Source organism: Mya arenaria, chromosome 16, assembly GCF_026914265.1.
Source record: "Mya arenaria isolate MELC-2E11 chromosome 16, ASM2691426v1".
NCBI lineage: Eukaryota > Metazoa > Mollusca > Bivalvia > Myida > Myidae > Mya > Mya arenaria.
In genome coordinates, this window is record NC_069137.1 from 34,119,882 (window position 1) to 34,140,679 (window position 20,798).

Sequence of the window (20,798 nt, forward strand, 5' to 3'; positions counted from 1 at the left end):
ATCACTCTTACCCTGGTGGGGACGAACCCACAACCTCTTGAGTTAGAGACGGGCACCAATACCACTAGATTACTCTTACCCTGGTGGGGAGGGACCCACAACCTCTTGAGTTAGAGACGGGCACCAATACCACTAGATCACTCTTACCCTGATGGGGACGAACCCACAACCTCTTGAGTGAGAGACGGGCACCAATACCACTAGATCACTCTTACCCTGGTGGGAACGAACCCACAACCTCTTGAGTTAGAGACGGGCACCAATACCACTAGATTACTCTTACCCTGATGGGGACGAACCTACAACCTCTTGAGTGAGAGACGGGCACCAATACCACTAGATCACTCTTACCCTGGTGGGGACGAACCCACAACCTCTTGAGTTAGAGACGGGCACCAATACCACTAGATCACTCTTACCCTGATGGGAACGAACCCACAACCTCTTGAGTTAGAGACGGGCACCAATACCACTAGATTACTCTTACCCTGGTGGGGAGGGACCCACAACCTCTTGAGTTAGAGACGGGCACCAATACCACTAGATAACTCTTACACTTGTGGGTATCCTCGAACCATGTAATTACACCATTCAACTATACATATATTACACATTTAGTCGGGTAAGGATTGAGGAGACAGGTGAAAGCTACCGTAATATTATTTCCGCACTCTTCAATCTTCAATTTAAGTTTAAAACTCATTTTAGACTGAAGTTTAATAATTTGTGACACATTTTATAATACACTTAAAAATAAATGATACACTTGAATATAAATGATGCACTTGTATATAACTGCAAATTCCTACCTATGATCCCCTCAGTAGACAGTTCTTCGTTGGATACTTGGCGTGCGGCGTCAGGGATGGGGGCGGCTGTAGTCGCTAAAATACCAACACAACGCTCAATAACATATGAATGAATTATCAATGAAATCTTAAAGCTTCATACAAGAATTATGTCACGACAAATTGCATTCGTTAATAAAGTTTCATTATATAATGAAATTAAAGATCAGAGTCGTCTAATGTTGAAGCTTTCCCTCTCCCTCTCGCATGTTTCTGTCATTGCTTGGTTGAAATATTCATTTATATGCTGAACAGTAATGATCATAGTTTTAACTTCATGAATATCAAAGTTTTATCCGCATTTATTACAAAACAAGTATAACTAGAAATGTGTGATTCATAGTTTGTGAATAAAGTTGAAATGCTGCATACAAGATCCATACTTGTCACTAACTATCAAATGAAATAATAAAGCAGATACCAGTAATGTGGACACACAACATATAGTGTTGGTATTGTTTGCGCATGCGTAAGCGAACTAAACAGAACTTGAATTAATCTTGAACATTGTCCATGCATTACCCGGATTCTGAACAAGGCACATGTTAATGACGTTGATACATACGTACATTTATTCAAGAAAGAAATAATACAATACAATTCCAAAATATGATAAATATAAAACTGTTTCTGCAAATAAAACAATGGTTATGAACACTAGTATTACTTGGTCGATAAAAATGATGCTAGAAGTTGACTAAAAACTGTAGCATTTATATTTGTTTCCCATAGACAAATCTATTTGATGTCATTGTACATATCTTGATGCACATGTGATTGTTGCTGATCAGTATGGTATGCACTAACAGGCAATCAGTATGGTATGCACTAACAGGCAATCAGTATGGTATGCACTAACAGGTAGTCCGTATGTTATACAATAACAGGTTATCAGTATGGTATGCACTAACAGGCAATCAGTATGGTATACACTAACAGGTAATCAGTATGGTATACACTAACATGTAATCAGTACGGTATACACTAACAGGTAATCAGTACGGTATGCACTAACAGGTAATCAGTATGGTATACACTAACAGGTAATCAGTATGGTATACACTAACAGGCAATCAGTATGGTATACACTAACAGGTAATCAGTATGGTATACACTAACAGGTAATCAGTATGGTATACACTAACAGGTAATCAGTATGGTATACACTAACAGGTTATCGGTATGGTATACACTAACAGGTAATCAGTATGGTATACACTAACAGGTAATCAGTATGGTATACACTAACAGGTAATCAGTATGGTATACACTAACAGGTAATCAGTATGGTATACACTAACAGGTTATCGGTATGGTATACACTAACAGGTAATCAGTATGGTATACACTAACAGGAGTAACACTACACAGGTAACTCTATCGTGTCGCTTATGTTTTACATTTGTTTTATTTTGATCACATTCAAATATACTCAATATACTTTTTTAATTCACGTAATTTAAACTACATTAAAAAGGACTAACCTTCACACTGTCCGCTAGTCTGGTCACATGACCCGTCGTTGCATGTACTTTTACAATCGGAATTGCATTTAGACCCATACTTTCCGACCGTACAACCACTGGTACAATCTCCATTAACGCTGCTACAACGGGACTCGAAACAGTTGTTACATGCGTTGTCACACTTGGGGCCGTAATATCCCTCCTGGCACGTGCCGCAGTCACCAGTTGATCTTACACAGAAGGCCGGAGAGCACCTGCAGGGAAACAGTATACGAACATCCTTTGAGGTGATAAGAAAACAAAAACTATAATTACACAATGCGTGTTTTAACATTAATACAATGAACTTCTAAATGCTCAAAGACAAAGTCAAAGAAGAAACAAAATGATGATGAAGCAATGACTTACAACTATACTATTGATAACATAATACATGTGTTCGCATTCTGGTTATCACACGTACAATCGCCATTACAGTTTTACCGCAGGATTTTATTTACAAAGTGCAGATTACTTGTAGTAAGTGCAATAAATGCTTGTGGGTCTAACCTAGCTGGGCACTGTACGCTGCAAGCATCACCAAAGTATCCGGGCCTACATCCGTTCGAGCAGAAACCGTTCGTCTGTGCGCATGGCCGTCCACTAGCGGCGCTCTCGCAGTTGTCACTGCACGTGAGCGTACATTTACTGCCATAATAGCCGACGTTACACCCGTTGCACGCGCCGTTTGTGCCGCACACACCGGAGGCGCACTGTCCGCACGATTCCTGGCAATCATCGCCATAGAACCCTCCGTGACAGCCGTGCACACACTTGCCAGTGCTCTGGTCACACTGGCGCCCTAAACCCGGGAGACAGTTGGCGTTACAGACGATGTCACACCGCGGTAGACCATAGAAGGTTGATATGCAGGATGTGCAGTCACCTGTAATCATGAGAATACTCACGTCTTTTACACGTTACGTTCCGAGCACCAGAAATACAATGAAGCACACGGTGACAAGTATATTTTGACCATGGTTGCTGTTTGATGACAATTGAAAAAAATGAAATATTTACCGCTTGTTCGCTCACATTCCACGCAGTTGGTTGGACACCTAGTCTGACACATGTTGCCATAGTAACCGGGGATACACCCAATGGAACAGACCCCCGAGGAGGCTTCACACTCCTTACTGAGGCAGGCATCACACTGCCGGTCACACTCAGCGCCGTAATACCCAGCCTTACAACCGCCACTACAGGTACCGTCCCTCGCGCAGGTCAGACTGTAAAAAGTGTCAAACAAAACAAACATACAAGTCGCCATCTTACACAGAAAATAATGATTTAAGATCGGTGACATAAGCCTCTCAGTTTAAAAGTTTCACAGCCACATGTCGATCAGAATTATATACACTAGAACAACGCATTTGTTTGATTATATTTAAAGCTAATATTTAACAGTCAATACATGTTTGAAAAAGTAACTTCTTTCAAAGCGCATTTGGTAAGTTAAATGTGTTTTTTTTCAGTACGACATCTAACGTAGGCATGGGTTATGGTAAAAAAACACTACGATCTTTCATGTATGAAATACCAAGCTAAATTTCACAACTGTTTGATGTTTTTTTCAAAGAAATTGACTTGACGTGTCGTTATTTTTAACATTTAGAAGCTAGCGTGAAATGCCAAATCTAAATTACGACGTTAACCGCCTAATCGTCATATCTGGTTCAAGATTCACCTACAACTAGGCCCATGTCTGGTTCAAGATTCACCTACATCTAGGCCCATGTCTGGGTCAAGATTCACCTACATCTAGGCCCATGTCTGGTTCAAGATTCACCTACATCTAGGCCCATGTCTGGTTCAAGATTCACCTACAACTAGGCCCATGTCTGGGTCAAGATTCACCTACAACTAGGCCCATGTCTGGTTCAAGATTCACCTACATCTAGGCCCATGTCTGGTTCAAGATTCACCTACATCTAGGCCCACGTCTGGTTCAAGATTCACCTACATCTTGGCCCACGTCTGGTTCAAGATTCACCTACATCTAGGCCCATGTCTGGTTCAAGATTCACCTACATCTAGGCCCATGTCTGGTTCAAGATTCACCTACATCTAGGCCCATGTCTGGTTCAAGATTCACCTACATCTAGGCCCATGTCTGGGTCAAGATTCACCTACATCTAGGCCTATGTCTGGTTCAAGATTCACCTACATCTTGGCCCATGTCTGGTTCAAGATTCACCTACATCTAGGCCCATGTCTGGTTCAAGATTCACCTACATCTTGGCCCATGTCTGGTTCAAGATTCACCTACATCTAGGCCCATGTCTGGTTCAAGATTCACCTACATCTAGGCCCATGTCTGGTTCAAGATTCACCTACATCTAGGCCCATGTCTGGTTCAAGATTCACCTACATCTAGGCCCATGTCTGGTTCAAGATTCACCTACATCTAGGCCCATGTCTGGTTCAAGATTCACCTACATCTAGGCCTATGTCTGGTTCAAGATTACCTACATCTTGGCCCATGTCTGGTTCAAGTTTCACCTATATCTAGGATTTCTTTCGTTAGACCGTATCTGTTTCGCCGTTTGCACGGTTACATTATGTACAGCGATTGGCCCTTGTATAGCGGACCCGGTCGCGCTTTTCTTATGTTTAAAACCAGCTTAAACATACTTGGGTCATGTTTTATAAAAAATAGCATCCTTGTTTACAGTGACTTTTATAAGCCGTCTGTTTTGCTAGTGAACGTCTTACATCATTCCAATGGACGTCGACATCATGAACCCAAATTTTAGATTCTACTTAATGAATGTCCTGCTACTGATGATGTTATGTCATGACAGTAACCTTATAGTACACCGATATGTCGCCATAAAATTTATTTGAATGCACATGTACATTCAGTGGAACCTTGTTTGACCTTTATCAAGTATTTTTATATATTGGGACTGTTCATCTCCAACCCTATGTGGTTAAGAACGCGCTTGAGTTACTAACCGAGACAACAAAAGCCTATCTTCTCCGGGCACAGCATTCCATTGTAGCCAGCTTACACGCTTTAGTTACTAAGCGAGACAACCCAAGCTTACCTTTTCCGGGAGCATTCCATTGTAGCCAGCTTACACGCTTGTGTCACTAACTCGAGACAACCCAAGCTTACCTTCTCCGGGCACAGCATTCCAATGTAGCCAGCTTACACACTTGGGTCACTAACCCGTAACATCACAAGCTACCCTTCTCCGGACACAGCATTCCATTGTTGCCAGCTTACACGCTTGAGTCACCTAACGAGACCACCCAAGTTACGCTTCTAAGGGCAAAGCATTCCATTGTAGCCAGCTTACACGATTGAGTCACTTACCCGAGACATCACAAGCTACACTTATCCGAACATGGCATTCCAATGTAGCCTATTACACGCCCTATACATCCCACGCTACATGTCTCCGAACACAACACTCCAGTGTATCCAGCTTTACACGCTCGAGCCACTTACCCTATACATCCCATGCTACATGTCTCCGAACACAACACTCCAGTGTATCCAGCTTTACACGCTCGAGCCACTTACCCTATACATCCCACGCTACATGTCTCCGAACACAACACTCCAGTGTATCCAGCTTTACAAACACAGGTGCCCTTGTCCTGCTCACATGTCTCCGTTCCCAGCTGGCTACACTGACACACCTCCGTACAGTAGGCGCCTGGAAAGAAGTATATTTTCTTAATCTTACCATGTACATGTACAACATGTTTATCTTGAGATGATCGTTTGAACCAGTCATAATTCTTGTTATAAAAAGTGTGATTTTAAAAGTTTAAAAATAGATGATCGCACCAGAGCAGAATAGAATGATCTAATGCATACTATATGAACCTTTAACTACGGCGCAGTGCTTTCAGCCATTGCATGCCGCTTTCACGCGTTCTGTCCTACCTTTCACTGTTTGCAACAGACTTCTCAACCAACCAACCAACCATACGATAACACCATAATCCCTTAATCAGCTCGTGGTGGATGTATAACAATCATTCTGATTACAGACGAACGACTGTAAGACACGTACCATAGTAGTTTGGCAGGCATCCAGAGTCACAGGTGCCCGTCTGGCGGTGACATTTGTTGTTAAGACAGAAGTTTCCGGGGCAGCGGCTATCACACGTGGGGCTGTACCAACCTGCATCGCACTCTGTAAACACGGGACAAGAAAGACAGTGTGAATGAACTATAAGACGATGTAATAGTTAAACACACCTTCACCACATGAACAATATATTTTCTGTGTCATAGCAAACTCGATAACTCTTAAACTTCTCCATTTATTTAGAATATGTGTTATAATTTGTCACTTAGGAAACATGATACAGGTTAAAGTTTGGGAAAATATCTTTAACAATAATATGTATATACATGTTAAACGTTTAAAACCAAACAGAAGTGAAAAGTGTATGTGCAGGAAAATAAAAAGCGCATTCTACATACTACACAGGCAACTTATAATCAGACAATAATGGTATTGATAAAGAATGAGTAGATGAAACTAGACAGGTTGGTAAAGTAAGACTTGAAATGTAAGGATTTTCAAAGACTGGACTTATCCGACTATTCTGAAACAGACAGAAACTCGGCGAAAGTTGGAAATGCTCATCTGACATATATACCACATATAAACCACTACGTATACACTTTGTATTTTTGCGGCTATGTCACCTTTTGTATCAATAACTACATGGAATTTTGAACAGGCTGGAAATGCCACGTAACTCATCTCAGTTTAAGGCAAAATAAGTAGTTCTCGGCGGAATATATGGTTGTTCCTGTTCAAAATCATCGCCAGTATTTTCCATCAATATAAGTTGAAAGTTCTCTACCTACATGTAGCAATGTACAAGGTAATCACAAATAAAATCAAGATATCATGAAAATTATCGCTATAGGAAAAGCAAATTGTGAATCATCCCCAAAAAGAGTTTCCAAATTATTCATTTTCGAAGTATGCATCGTTCAAATGTAATTTGGGTTTTGATGTTCGAATTTTTAAGAAATCGACAAATTAAACACATTTTGTTGCTCACAAGATACAGACATAACAGACATAACAGACATTGAAGTTAAAACAATGTTTAGAATGTAGTGCGGACGAATACTTCACCGAGAAGTATCGAAAAGAGAATTAGGCTACAAGTCTTCTGTGACATCAGAGGTCACATGTACTATTTTCTTACACCGAAATGTTAATGCAGCAGCCATGCTGAATTTTACGATAATCAAGCATTAATTTGTCTTTACGGACATCAAGCCTATCAGAATAAAAACTTTTATAAAATAGAAGTAATCGATTAATAATGTGGCAACGGTCAATCGAGTTTGTAAAATCGATTTGTGTAATGACCAATTATGCCAAAACACTATTAAGTTAATTTATCATATGACCAGTGATATATTAAAATGACTCAATTTAGGAAATGACTTAAAATGTTTTCTAAGCACCGGCACAGGAGTCCAAGGTTCCCTATACTTATACAGTTAAATCTTTGAAAATCCCCTCTAAACCGCAAGGCCAAGACCATTGCTATTGGTAAGTAGCCTCATGTAGTGTTTAGAAACTACCTACATCCATAGCAACCAATCCAACTTCTTATTTACCGTTTACTTAAAAAGCATCTAATTGTTTCCGTAAACAACAAATGACTTCCTTAGCAACTTGACTTTCTTCTTCAGTAACTCCTCAGTAACCGACTACTTCCTTAGTAACCAATCACTTTCTTAGCAAACATTTACTTGATTACGAATCCAACTATTTCCTAAGCAACCAATGCCTTTATCAGCAACAACCTCATTCCTTAGAAACTATTGACCTCCTTCGCAACCAATGCTTCCTTAGCACACACTTCCTAAGCAACCAATGACCTTCTTTGCAACCTTTAGATAACTTAGCGACTGCTTTCTCCCTTAACAACCTATGACTTCTTAACAACCACTGGCGTTCTAAGCAATCACTTACTTCCTTGGCAGCTACCTACATACATAGCAACCAGTCAATACCTAACAAATGATAATCTTTTCACCTACATGTATCTTTATTGCAACCGATGACTTACTAAGCAACCAATGACTTCCTTCGTAAACATATGCTCCCTATATTTCCACTTATTTACTTAGTAACTTATAATTTCCTTAGCAAGGAATGACTTCCTTAGCAACAAAATACTTCGTTTGCAACCATGATTTTCTTATCAACTACCTTTACTAGCTCAATCAATGACTTCCTTCAAAAACAATGACTTTCTATGCGGTAAATGACTTTGTTAGCAATAACTTACTTCTTAGCAACTAGCCACATTGATAGAAACTAATTACTTCCTTAGCAACCTTAGACTTTCTTAGCAATAAATTACTTCATTAGCAACCAATGACATTGTTCGGTGTAAGATATTTATAGCCTTGAGCTTTACTTTATTGGTGAGAAATTATAAGTCTCATTTGCACGTATTCATACTTGATGTTAGCCAAAGACTAAGTTTAAATAACTTTAAATTCCACAACAAGCAGTTGTTTTAACGTTGAAATCTCAACGTCTCCGAAACGTTCAATGGCAACGATTATTTACCAACGTTTCCACGTTGAAGAGTGGCTGCTGCTGGATCATTAATAAAAATATGAATATCGACCCCATTGTCTTACTCAGTCAATGTTGACAATGTATCGCAAATAAAGGATTTAAGTTCCTTGACAATATTAGTTTCGCTTTTATTCAACAAACCATTGATTATTATAGGCATTGTCGCATTCAGGACTCTTTTAGTGCTTTGGAATACTGAAGAACATTTTTGTTAAAGATATACTTTTCTCTTGGGCATGGATTAAAGATGTGTATTTCAAAACTAGGAGTAATACAAACAATGCTGTTACATATACAGGAAACAAATATGGGTTGAGATGCATACTTTGCTACACGAGGACCAGGACCAGCGGACAATATGACAGGTACACCTAAATCATCAAAACAGTCTCGCTGCACATTAAATAATAAAGATGGTATTAAATACCCTTGACTCGACAGTTGGGGCCTACTGGGTCAGTCTTACAGTCAGGGCAGCCACCAGTCGTGGAGTCGCACTTTCCGTCGAGACAAGTGTAGGCACATGCAACGTTACACCTGTAACACATATCATTCAAATAGTGCATAACACTGAGGATACCATTGGCTTGAGATTCAAATTGTGTAATACATCGAGGATATCATAGGCTTGATATTTAATTAGTGTATAACACCGAGGATACCAAAGGCTTGACATTCAAATTGTGTAAAACACCGGGAAACTAAAGGCATGATATTCAAATAGTTTATCACACCGAGGATACCAAAGGCTTGACATTCAAATTGTGTAAAACACCGGGAAACTAAAGGCTTGACATTGAAATTGTGTATATCACCGAGAATACCATAGGCTTGACATTCAAATAGTGTATAACAACGAGTACATCATAGGCTTGACATGTTGGCATTTTAGTTTAAACATTTTATATTTTACGATTGTGAAGAAAGCTATCCTAGCTTATACTAAGTCACTCTCATTGGCACGATGTTGCGCGAGAGTGTGGTCTGGTGGTGTGTGTGTGTGGGGGGGGGGACCGGAGTACCCGGTGAAAACCCACTTGTCCGGCTTGGTGACCACTAACTAAACTCACATGATGTTGGCGTTTTGTTCTCACTGGGTACATTATAATGTCCTAGGACAACTGCAGCAGCTGTTGGCACACAGCAGGACATATTTAAGTACACGTATCTCAGAAATATCGTGCATTATATATATATCGCGAGGTGGTCATTGTTTTCGCTCGATTCACAGAATGGGAAATGTTCAAGGATTATTTGGACTGACACCATAAGATATAAATATATTCCTACCAACCCATTGTAACAACGGCAAAGCTTACCGTGTGGTGTAATGCCCGTCCCTACATCCTTCCATACATGTGCCATTAATCGGTGAGCATGTGCCCGCGCCTGCGCATTGCTGACTACACGCATTAATACACGTGGCGCCATAATAACCAGCTTCACAACCCATGTCACAGCTCGTGGCGAAGTTCGTACACCTCTGATCTTTACATCTGTAAATAAGATGGTTAAGCCATATAATACGGTTTCTTTTCACGAATTTCACTTCTTGATTTGTTTCGATCAACTAGTACCTAACATTTTCGAGGGCGTTGTGGGTTCCTTACTGAAAGTCATTCATTGCATTTTGTTTACAGTTCCAAGTAGGTACATAATATGAATACAAAGATCACTTGTAATAATTGTCAACATACCATTTCTTAATGGTATACTCCAAAATACAATTATCAATTACATAATAGTAGGAAACCTAAGTGCATATGTAGATCTGAGCGTATGTGTATATCTGTGTGTATGTGTAGATCTGCCGGTATGTGTAGATATGTCGGTATATGTAGATCTGTGTGTATGTGTAGATCTGTGTGTATGTGTAGATCTGTCGGTATGTGTAGATCTGTGTGTATGTCAAATATCAGCAAGATACTTAGACATTTGCAAAAATACAATGGTGAGATTTTTAACATTCAGTAGCAAAAACAACTGGCCCCAATTTCCAAAAGTCCCTTATAACAGGATTAAGCTAAACTCACTATTTTTTGTTTTTCTATATTAATTTTTGTGTTAATTTTACTTTTTTAATATTTTTTAGACTTCTAACTGGAATTATCTAAAATATGATAATCACAATAAACCATTTTTCATTTACCAAAATTGATTTTAAGTGTCTATTTTGGCTAATTGAAATAAGATACTTTAGCCTGTTAAGCTTAAGAAGTTTCGAGAAATTGGGGCCAGGGACATAACAAATTTTCTTAGATGCATGATAAAACAGTTAAAAAATGACGTAACAAAATGCAAACAACCTAACGCTGCACTTGTCGTCACATGTTGTGCCATAGAACGTGTCCTCGCAGCCAACCTTACATCTCCCGTCCTGTATCTCACATACACGGTTGTTACTCGCGTCAACTAGGCAATGCTGGCTACATTGCTGAAATATATGAATGTTAATGGCGTCAACTAGGCAATGCTGGCTACATTGCTGAAATATATGAATGTTAATGGCGTCAACTAGGCAATGCTGGCTACGTTGCTGAAATATATGAACACTGAATATGTTCTCAGAAACATGAATGCTACTCGCGTCAACTCGGCAATGCTGGCTACATTGCTGAAATATATGAACACTGTCTATGTTCTCAGACACATGATTGTTACTGGCGTCAACTCGGCAATGCTGGCTACATTGCTGAAATATATAAACACTGTCTATGTTCTCAGACACATGAATGATACTCGTGTCAACTAGACAATGTTGGCTACGTTGCTGAAATATATGAACACTGTCTATGTTCTCAGACACATGATTGTTACTGGCGTCAACTCGGCAATGCTGGCTACATTGCTGAAATATATGAACACTGCCTTATGTTCTCAGACACATTAATGTAACTGGCGTCAACTCGGCAATGCTGGCTACATTGCTGAAATATATGAACACTGCCTTATGTTCTCAGACACATGAATGCTACTCACGTCAACTAGACAATGCCGTATACATTGCTGAAATATATGAACATTGCCTTATGTTCTCAGACACATGAATGTAACTCGCGTCAACTCGTCAATGCTGGCTACATTGCTGAAATATATTAACACTGCCTATGTTCTCAGACACATGAATGTAACTCGCGTCAACTAGACAATGCTGGCTACGTTGCTGAAATATATTAACACTGCCTATGTTCTCAGACACATGAATGTTACTCGCGTCAACTAGACAATGCTGACTACGTTGCTGAAATATATGAACACTGCCTGTGTTCTCAGACACATAAATGTTACTGGCGTCAATCGGCAATGCTGGCTACGTTGCTGAAATATGTGAACCCTGTCTGTGTTCTCAGACACATGAATGTTACTCGCGTCAACTCGGCAATGTTGGCTACGTTGCTGAAATATATGAACCCTGCCTGTGTTCTCAGACACATGAATGTTACTCGCGTCAACTCGGCAATGTTGGCTACGTTGCTGAATTATATGAACACTGCCTTATGTTCTCAGACACATGAATGCTACTGGCGTCAACTCGGCAATGCTGGCTACATTACTGAAATACATGAACACTGCCTATGTTCTCAGAGACATGAATGTAATTCGCGTCAACTAGGCAATGCTGGCTACAATGCTGAAATTTATGAACACTGCCTTATGTTCTCAGACACATGAATGTTACTCGCGTCAACTAGGCAATGTTGGCTACATTGCTGAAATATATGAACACTGCCTATGTTCTCAGACACATGAATGCTACTCGCGTCAACTCGGCAATGCTGGCTACATTGCTGAAATATATGAATGTTACTGGCGTCAACTAGGCAATGCTGGCTACATTGCTGAAACATATGAACACTGTCTATGTTCTCAGACACATGATTGTTACTGGTGTCAACTCGGCAATGCTGGCTACATTGCTGTTCTCAGACACATGAATGTTACTCGCGTCAACTAGGCAATGCTGGCTACATTACTGAAATATATGAACACTTCCTATGGTCTCAGACACATGAATGCTACTCGCGTCAACTAGGAAATGCTGGCTACATTGCTGAAATATATGAACACTGCCTATGTTCTCAGACACATGAATGCTACTCGCGTCAACTCGGCAATGCTGGCTACATTGCTGAAATATATGAATGTTACTGGCGTCAACTAGGCAATGCTGGCTACATTGCTGAAACATATGAACACTGTCTATGTTCTCAGACACATGATTGTTACTGGTGTCAACTCGGCAATGCTGGCTACATTGCTGAAATATATGAACACTGTCTATGTTCTCAGACACATGAATGATACTCGTGTCAACTAGACAATGTTGGCTACGTTGCTGAAATATATGAACACTGCCTTATGTTCTCAGACACATGAATGTAACTGGCGTCAACTCGGCAATGCTGGCTACATTGCTGAAATATATGAACACTGCCTTATATTCTCAGACACATGAATGTTACTCGCGTCAACTAGACAATGCCGGCTACATTGCTGAAATATATGAACACTGCCTTATATTCTCAGACACATGAATGTTACTCGCGTCAACTAGGCAATGCTGGCTACATTGCTGAAATATATGAACACTGTCTTATGTTCTCAGACATATGAATGCTACTCACGTCAACTAGACAATGCTGTCTACATTGCTGAAATATATGAACACTGTCTTATGTTCTCAGACACATGAATGTAACTCGCGTCAACTCGGCAATGCTGGCTACATTGCTGAAATATGTTAACACTGCCATATGTTCTCAGACACATGAATGTAACTCGCGTCAACTAGACAATGCTGGCTACGTTGCTGAAATATATTAACACTGCCTATGTTCTCAGACACATGAATGTTACTCGCGTCAACTAGACAATGCTGACTACGTTGCTGAAATATATGAACACTGCCTGTGTTCTCAGACACATGAATGTTACTGGCGTCAATCGGCAATGCTGGCTACGTTGCTGAAATATATGAACCCTGTCTGTGTTCTCAGACACATGAATGTTACTCGCGTCAACTCGGCAATGCTGGCTACATTACTGAAATATATGAACACTGCCTATGTTCTCAGACACATGAATGTAACTCGCGTCAACTAGGCAATGCTGGCTACATTCTGAAATTTATGAACACTGCCTATGTCCTCAGACACATGAATGTTACTGGCGTCAACTAGGCAATGCTGGCTACATTGCTGAAATATATGAACACTGCCTTATGTTCTCAGACACATGAATGTTACTCGCGTCAACTAGGCAATGCTGGCTACATTGCTGAAATATATGGACACTTCCTATGTTCTCAGACACATGAATGCTACTCGCGTCAACTAGGAAATGCTGGCTACATTGCTGAAATATATGAACACTTCCTATGTTCTCAGACATATGAATGCTACTCGATTCAACTTGGAAATGCTGGCTACATTGCTGAAATATATGTACACTGTCTATGTTCTCAAACACATGATTGTTACTGGCGTCAACTAGGCAATGCTGGCTACAATGCTCAAATTTACTTACTCAAATGAACTTAATCGGATTACAATAGTGTTCAACAATTTTAAATTTTTCACAGTATTGAATTTCAGTTCCTAAGAAAAACTGATTTCTTTTCTTGGGATAGTGAATATTGAAATCCATTTTCAGTTCGTACATTTGACATCCCCTATATAAGCCTCTACCTGTGTACAATCCGTATGCCAGTATCCCACGTTACACTCAGCAGGAGTGCAAGCACCGCTCGTCTTGTCACACAAGTGGACGCTCATTCCAGCCACCAACGTAGCCTTGCAATTCACCGAGCACAACTGAGAGCAGGCGGGGCCCCAACGACCGTCCTTACAGACGATGCACGTCCCGGACTGTAATGGAACGAGAAGCAATGTATAGCCAAACCCTGTTGGCTCCAACTTCCACGGGCCAGCAAAAATACCTAATGCGTCGTGAAATTCGACCAAAGCGTGAATGCTTACCTTCAGTGGAAAGAAATCGTCCCTTTACATCCAGTTCAAGTCAACGAGGAAATCGAGCTTAGCTAGTTTGAGTTAACGAGGAAATCGAGCCTAGCTAGTTTGAGCCTACGAGGAAATCGAGCTAGTTCGAGTCAACGGGGTTCGGCAGTACGAGGATGCGTGTACAGTGGTGCACTTACCATGAGCTATTTCGAATGAATATTTAAGCGAAACCGATACCGTTATTGACTCATTTGCATAAAATAGCATTTTTAAAGACGAAATTAACACAAAACAGAACAAAAACATGGTCAAATAATATTAAAATATTAAAAACATAATGATAATCAATATTTGAAATGACTGTTTGAAAGACTTACATTACGTTCACATGACTTGCAGTTGGTGTTACAGGGTAATGTGCACTTGGGGCCGTACCAACCGTCCCTGCAGCCTGCTGTACAATCACCTGTGTCCTGGATACAACCCGTATCTGAAACACCAACTGCCTCATTAGTTAAAGGCATTCAGCAATGAGCATACCCGCATAATGTATACCCCTGCAAGTAGTCTGAACGAATTGTGCCCAATGTAAGTACATTTGTACTTGTAGTCTGGGGAGTATGTGCCACCTGTGAGTAGTCTGGAGAGTATGTGCCCCCTGTGAGTAGTCAGGAGAATATGTGTCCCCTGTGAGTAGTCAGGAGAATATGTGTCCCCTGTGATTAGTCTGGAAAGTATGTGTCCCCTGTGATAAGTCTGGAGAGTATGTGTCCCCTGTGAGTAGTCTGGAAAGTATGTGCCCCCTGTGAGTAGTCAGGAGAATATGTGTCCCCTGTGAGTAGTCAGGAGAATATGTGTCCCCTGTGATAAGTCTGGAGAGTATGTGTCCCCTGTGATTAGTCTGGAGAGTATGTGCCCCCTGTGAGTAGTCAGGAGAATATGTGTCCCCTGTGAGTAGTCAGGAGAATATGTGTCCCCTGTGATAAGTCTGGAGAGTATGTGTCCCCTGTGATTAGTCTGGAGAGTATGTGTCCCCTGTGATTAGTCTGGAGAGTATGTGTCCCCTGTGATTAGTCTGGAGAGTATGTGTCCCCTGTGATTAGTCTGGAGAGTATGTGTCCCCTGCGATTAGTCTGGAAAGTATGTGAACCCTGTGATAAGTCTGGAGAGTATGTGTCCCCTGTGATAAGTCTGGGGAGTATGTGTCCCCTGTGATAATCTGGGGAGTATGTGCCCCCTGTGATTAATCAGGAGAATATGTGTCCCCTGTGGTAAGTCTGGAGAGTATGTGCACCCTGTGATTAGTCTGGAAAGTATGTTCCCCCTGTGATAAGTCTGGGGAGTAGGTGCCCCCTGTGATTAGTCTGGAAAGTATGTGCCCCCTGTGATTAGTCTGGAAAGTTTGTGCCCCCTGTGATTAGATCGGCGAGTATGTGCCCCCCCCCCCTGTGAGTAGTCAGGAGAGTCTGGGCCCCCTGTGATTAGTCTGGAGAGTCTGTGCACCCTGTGATTAGTCTGGAGAGTCGGTGTCCCATGTGATTAGTCGGGAGAGTATGTGTCCCCTGTGATTAGCCTGGATAGTCTATGCCCCCTGTGAGTAGTAAGGAGAGTATGTGTCCCCTGTGATTAGTCAGGAGAATATGTGTCCCCTGTGATTAGTCAGGAGAATATGTGTCCCCTGTGATTAGTCTGGAGAGTATGTGCACCCTGTGAGTAGTCAGGGGAGTATGTGCCCCGTGTGAGTAGTCTGGAGAGTATGTGTCCCCTTAATTTGGAGAGCATGTGTCCCCTGTGATTAGTCTGGGAAGTAGGTGCCCCCTGTGATTAGTCTGGAGAGTCTGTGCACCCTGTGATTAGTCTGGAGAGTATGTGCCCCCTGTGATTAGTCTGGAGAGTATGTGTCCCCTGCGATTAGTCTGGAGAGTATGTGTCCCCTGTGATTAATTTGGAGAGCATGTGTCCCCTGTGATTAGTCTGGGAAGTAGGTGCCCCCTGTGATTAGTCTGGAGAGTCTGTGCACCCTGTGATTAGTCTGGAGAGCATGTGTACCCTGTGATTAGTATGGAGAATATGTGCCCCCTGTGATTAGTCTGGAGAGTATGTGTCCCCTGTGATTAGTCTGGAGAGTCTGCGCCCCGTGTGAGTAGTCAGGAGAGTATGTGTCCCCTGTGAATAGTCAGGAGAATATGTGTCCCCTTTGATTAGTCTGGAGAGCATGTGTCCCCTGTGATTAGTCTGGAGAGTATGTGTCCCCTGTGATTAGTCTGGAGAGTCTGTGCCCCCTGTAAGTAGTCAGGAGAGTATGAGTCCCCTGTGATTAGTCTGGAGAGCATGTGTCCCCTGTGATTAGTCTGGAGAGTCTGTGCCCCCTGTAAGTAGTCAGGAGAGTATGAGTCCCCTGTGATTAGTCTGGAGAGTCTGTGCCCCCTGTAAGTAGTCAGGAGAATATGTGTCCCCTTTGATTAGTCTGGAGAGCATGTGTCCCCTGTGATTAGTCTGGGGAGTATGTGCCACCTGTGATTAGTCTGGAGAGTATGTGCCCCCTGTAAGTAGTCAGGAGAGTATGAGTCCCCTGTGATTAGTCTGGAGAATATGTGCCCCCTGTGATTAGTCTGGAGAGTCTGTGCCCCCTGTAAGTAGTCAGGAGAGTATGAGTCCCCTGTGATTAGTCTGGAGAATATGTGCCCCCTGTGATTAGTCTGGAGAGTATGTGCACCCAGTGATTAGTCAGGAGAATATGTGTCCCCTGTGATTAGTCTGGAGAGTATGTGCCCCCTGTGATTAGTCTGGAGAGTATGTGCACCCAGTGATTAGTCTGGAGAGTATGTGCCCCCTGTGATTAGTCTGGAGAGTATGTGCCCCCTGTGATTAGTCTGGAGAGTATGTGCCCCCTGCGATTAGTCTGGAGAGTATGTGCACCCTGTGATTATCTGGAGAGTATGTGTCCCCTGTGATTAGTCTGGAGAGTATGTGTCCCCTGTGATTAGTCTGGAGAGCATGTGTCCCCTGCGATTAGTCTGGAGAGTATGTGCACCCTGTGATTATCTGGAGAGTATGTGTCCCCTGTGATTAGTCTGGAGAGTATGTGCCCCCTGCGATTAGTCTGGAGAGTATGTGCCCCCTGTGATTAGTCTGGAGAGTATGTGCCCCCTGTGATTAGTCTGGAGAGTATGTGCCCCCTGTGATTAGTCTGGAGAGTATGTGCCCCCTGTGATTAGTCTGGAGAGTATGTGCACCCAGTGATTAGTCTGGAGAGTATGAGTCCCCTGTGATTAGTCTGGAGAGTATGTGCCCCCTGTGATTAGTCTGGAGAGTATGTGCCCCCTGTGATTAGTCTGGAGAGTATGTGCCCCCTGTGATTAGTCTGGAGAGTATGTGACCCCTGTGATTAGTCTGGAGAGTATGTGCCCCCTGCGATTAGTCTGGAGAGTATGTGCCCCCTGTGATTAGTCTGGAGAGTATGTGCCCCCTGTGATTAGTCTGGAGAGTATGTGCCCCCTGTGATTAGTCTGGAGAGTATGTGCCCCCTGTGATTAGTCTGGAGAGTATGTGCCCCCTGTGATTAGTCTGGAGAGTATGTGCCCCCTGCGATTAGTCTGGAGAGTATGAGTCCCCTGTGATTAGTCTGGAGAGTATGTGCACCCAGTGATTAGTCTGGAGAGTATGTGTCCCCTGTGATTAGTCTGGAGAGTATGTGTCCCCTGTGATTAGTCTGGAGAGTATGTGCCCCCTGTGATTAGTCTGGAGAGTATGTGTCCCCTGTGATTAGTCTGGAGAGTATGTGCCCCCTGTGATTAGTCTGGAGAGTATGTGTCCCCTGTGATTAGTCTGGAGAGTATGTGCCCCCTGTGATTAGTCTGGAGAGTATGTGCCCCCTGTGATTAGTCTGGAGAGTATGTGCCCCCTGTGATTAGTCTGGAGAGTATGTGCCCCCTGTGATTAGTCTGGAGAGTATGTGCACCCTGTGATTAGTCTGGAGAGCATGTGTCCCCTGTGATTAGTCTGGAGAGTATGTGCCCCCTGTGATTAGTCTGGAGAGTATGTGTCCCCTGTGATTAGTCTGGAGAGTATGTGCCCCCTGTGATTAGTCTGGAGAGTATGTGTCCCCTGTGATTAGTCTGGAGAGTATGTGTCCCCTGTGATTAGTCTGGAGAGTATGTGTCCCCTGTGATTAGTTTGGAGAGTATGTGCCCCCTGTGATTAGTTTGGAGAGTATGTGTCCCCTGTGATTAGTCTGGAGAGTATGTGCCCTCTGTGATTAGTCTGGAGAGTATGTGTCCCCTGTGATTAGTTTGGAGAGTATGTGTCCCCTGTGATTAGTCTTGAGAGTATTTGCCCTCTGTGATAAATATGGGGAGTATGTGTCCCCTGTGATTATCTGGGGAGTATGTGACCCTGTGATTAGTCAGGAGAATATGTGTCCCCTGTGGTAAGTCTGGAGAGTATGTGCACCCTGTGATTAGTCTGGAGAGTATGTTCCCCCTGTGATAAGTCTGGGGAGTAGGTGCCCCCTGTGATTAGTCTGGAAAGTATGTGCCCCCTGTGATTAGTCTGGAAAGTTTGTGCCCCCTGTGATTAGATCGGCGAATATGTGCCCCCCCCCCCTGTGAGTAGTCAGGAGAGCCTGTGCCCCCTGTGATTAGTCTGGAGAGTCTGTGCACCCTGAGATTAGTCTGGAGAGTCGGTGTCCCCTGTGATTAGTCGGGAGAGTATGTGTCCCCTGTGATTAGCCTGGATAGTCTATGCCCCCTGTGAGTAGTAAGGAGAGTATGTGTCCCCTGTGATTAGTCAGGAGAATATGTGTCCCTGTGATTAGTCAGGAGAATATGTGTCCCCTGTGATTAGTCGGGAGAGTATGTGCACCCTGTGAGTAGTCAGGGGAGTATGTGCCCAGTGTGAGTAGTCTGGAGAGTATGTGTCTCCTGTGATTAATTTGGAGAGCATGTGTTCCCTGCGATTAGTCTGAAGAGTATGTGCCCCCTGTGATTAGTCTGGAGAATATGTGTCCCCTGCGATTAGTCTGGAGAGTATGTGTCCCCTGTGATTAGTCTGGGAAGTAGGTGCCCCCTGTGATTAGTCAGGAGAGTCTGTGCACCCTGTGATTAGTCTGGAGAGCATGTGTACCCTGTGATAAGTCTGGAAAATATGTGTCCCCTGTGATTAATTTGGAGAGCATGTGTCCCCTGTGATTAGTCTGGAGAATATGTATCCCCTGTGATTAATTTTGAGAGCATGTGTCCCCTGTGATTAGTCTGGAGAGTATGTGTCCCCTGTGGTAAGTCTGGAGAGTATGTGTCCCCTGTGATTAATTTGGAGAGCATGTATCCCCTGTGATTAGTCTGGAGAATATGTATCCCCTGTGATTAATTTTGAGAGCATGTGTCCCCTGTGATTAGTCTGGAGAGTATGTGTCCCCTGTGATTAGTCTGGAGAGTATGTGTCCCCTGTGATTAGTCTGGAGAGTATGTGCCCCCTGTGATTAGTCTGGAGAGTATGTGTCCCCTGTGATTAGTCTGGAAAGTATGTGTCCCCTGTGATTAGTCTGGAGAATATGTGTCCCCTGTGATTAGTCTGGAGAGTATGTGCACCCTGTGATTAGTCTGGAGAGTATGTGTCCCCTGCGATTAGTCTGGAGAGTATGTGTCCCCTGTGATTAGTCTGGAAAGTATGTGTCCCCTGTGATTAGTCTGGAGAGTCTGTGCCCCCTGCGATTAGTCTGGAGAGTATGTGTCCCCTGTGATTACTCTGGAAAGTATGTGTCCCCTGTGATTAGTCTGGGGAGTAGGTGCCCCCTGTGATTAGTCTGGAGAGTATGTGTCCCCTGTGATTAGTCTGGAAAGTATGTGTCCCCTGTGATTAGTCTGGAGAGTATGTGCCCCCTGTGATTAGTCTGGAGAG

The 20,798-nt window shown here is 42.7% G+C and overlaps 1 protein-coding gene across 11 annotated transcripts in view; it reads right to left on the reverse strand.

Moving 5' to 3' along the window:
- The window catches only part of LOC128221838 (multiple epidermal growth factor-like domains protein 6), a 98,869-nt gene that overhangs the window by 9,177 nt on the left and 68,894 nt on the right, over positions 1-20,798 (reverse strand). For all 11 annotated transcript variants that reach the window (XM_052930442.1, XM_052930441.1, XM_052930444.1 and 8 more), the window contains 11 exons: positions 15,278-15,390; positions 14,628-14,807; positions 11,247-11,374; positions 10,260-10,436; positions 9,368-9,477; positions 6,385-6,507; positions 5,886-6,021; positions 3,374-3,582; positions 2,864-3,239; positions 2,333-2,568; positions 810-884 (listed from right to left, as the gene is read on the reverse strand). In XM_052930442.1, coding sequence (XP_052786402.1) covers positions 810-884; positions 2,333-2,568; positions 2,864-3,239; positions 3,374-3,582; positions 5,886-6,021; positions 6,385-6,507; positions 9,368-9,477; positions 10,260-10,436; positions 11,247-11,374; positions 14,628-14,807; positions 15,278-15,390 — 1,863 coding nt within the window. The remainder of the gene's footprint in view (positions 1-809; positions 885-2,332; positions 2,569-2,863; positions 3,240-3,373; positions 3,583-5,885; positions 6,022-6,384; positions 6,508-9,367; positions 9,478-10,259; positions 10,437-11,246; positions 11,375-14,627; positions 14,808-15,277; positions 15,391-20,798) is intronic.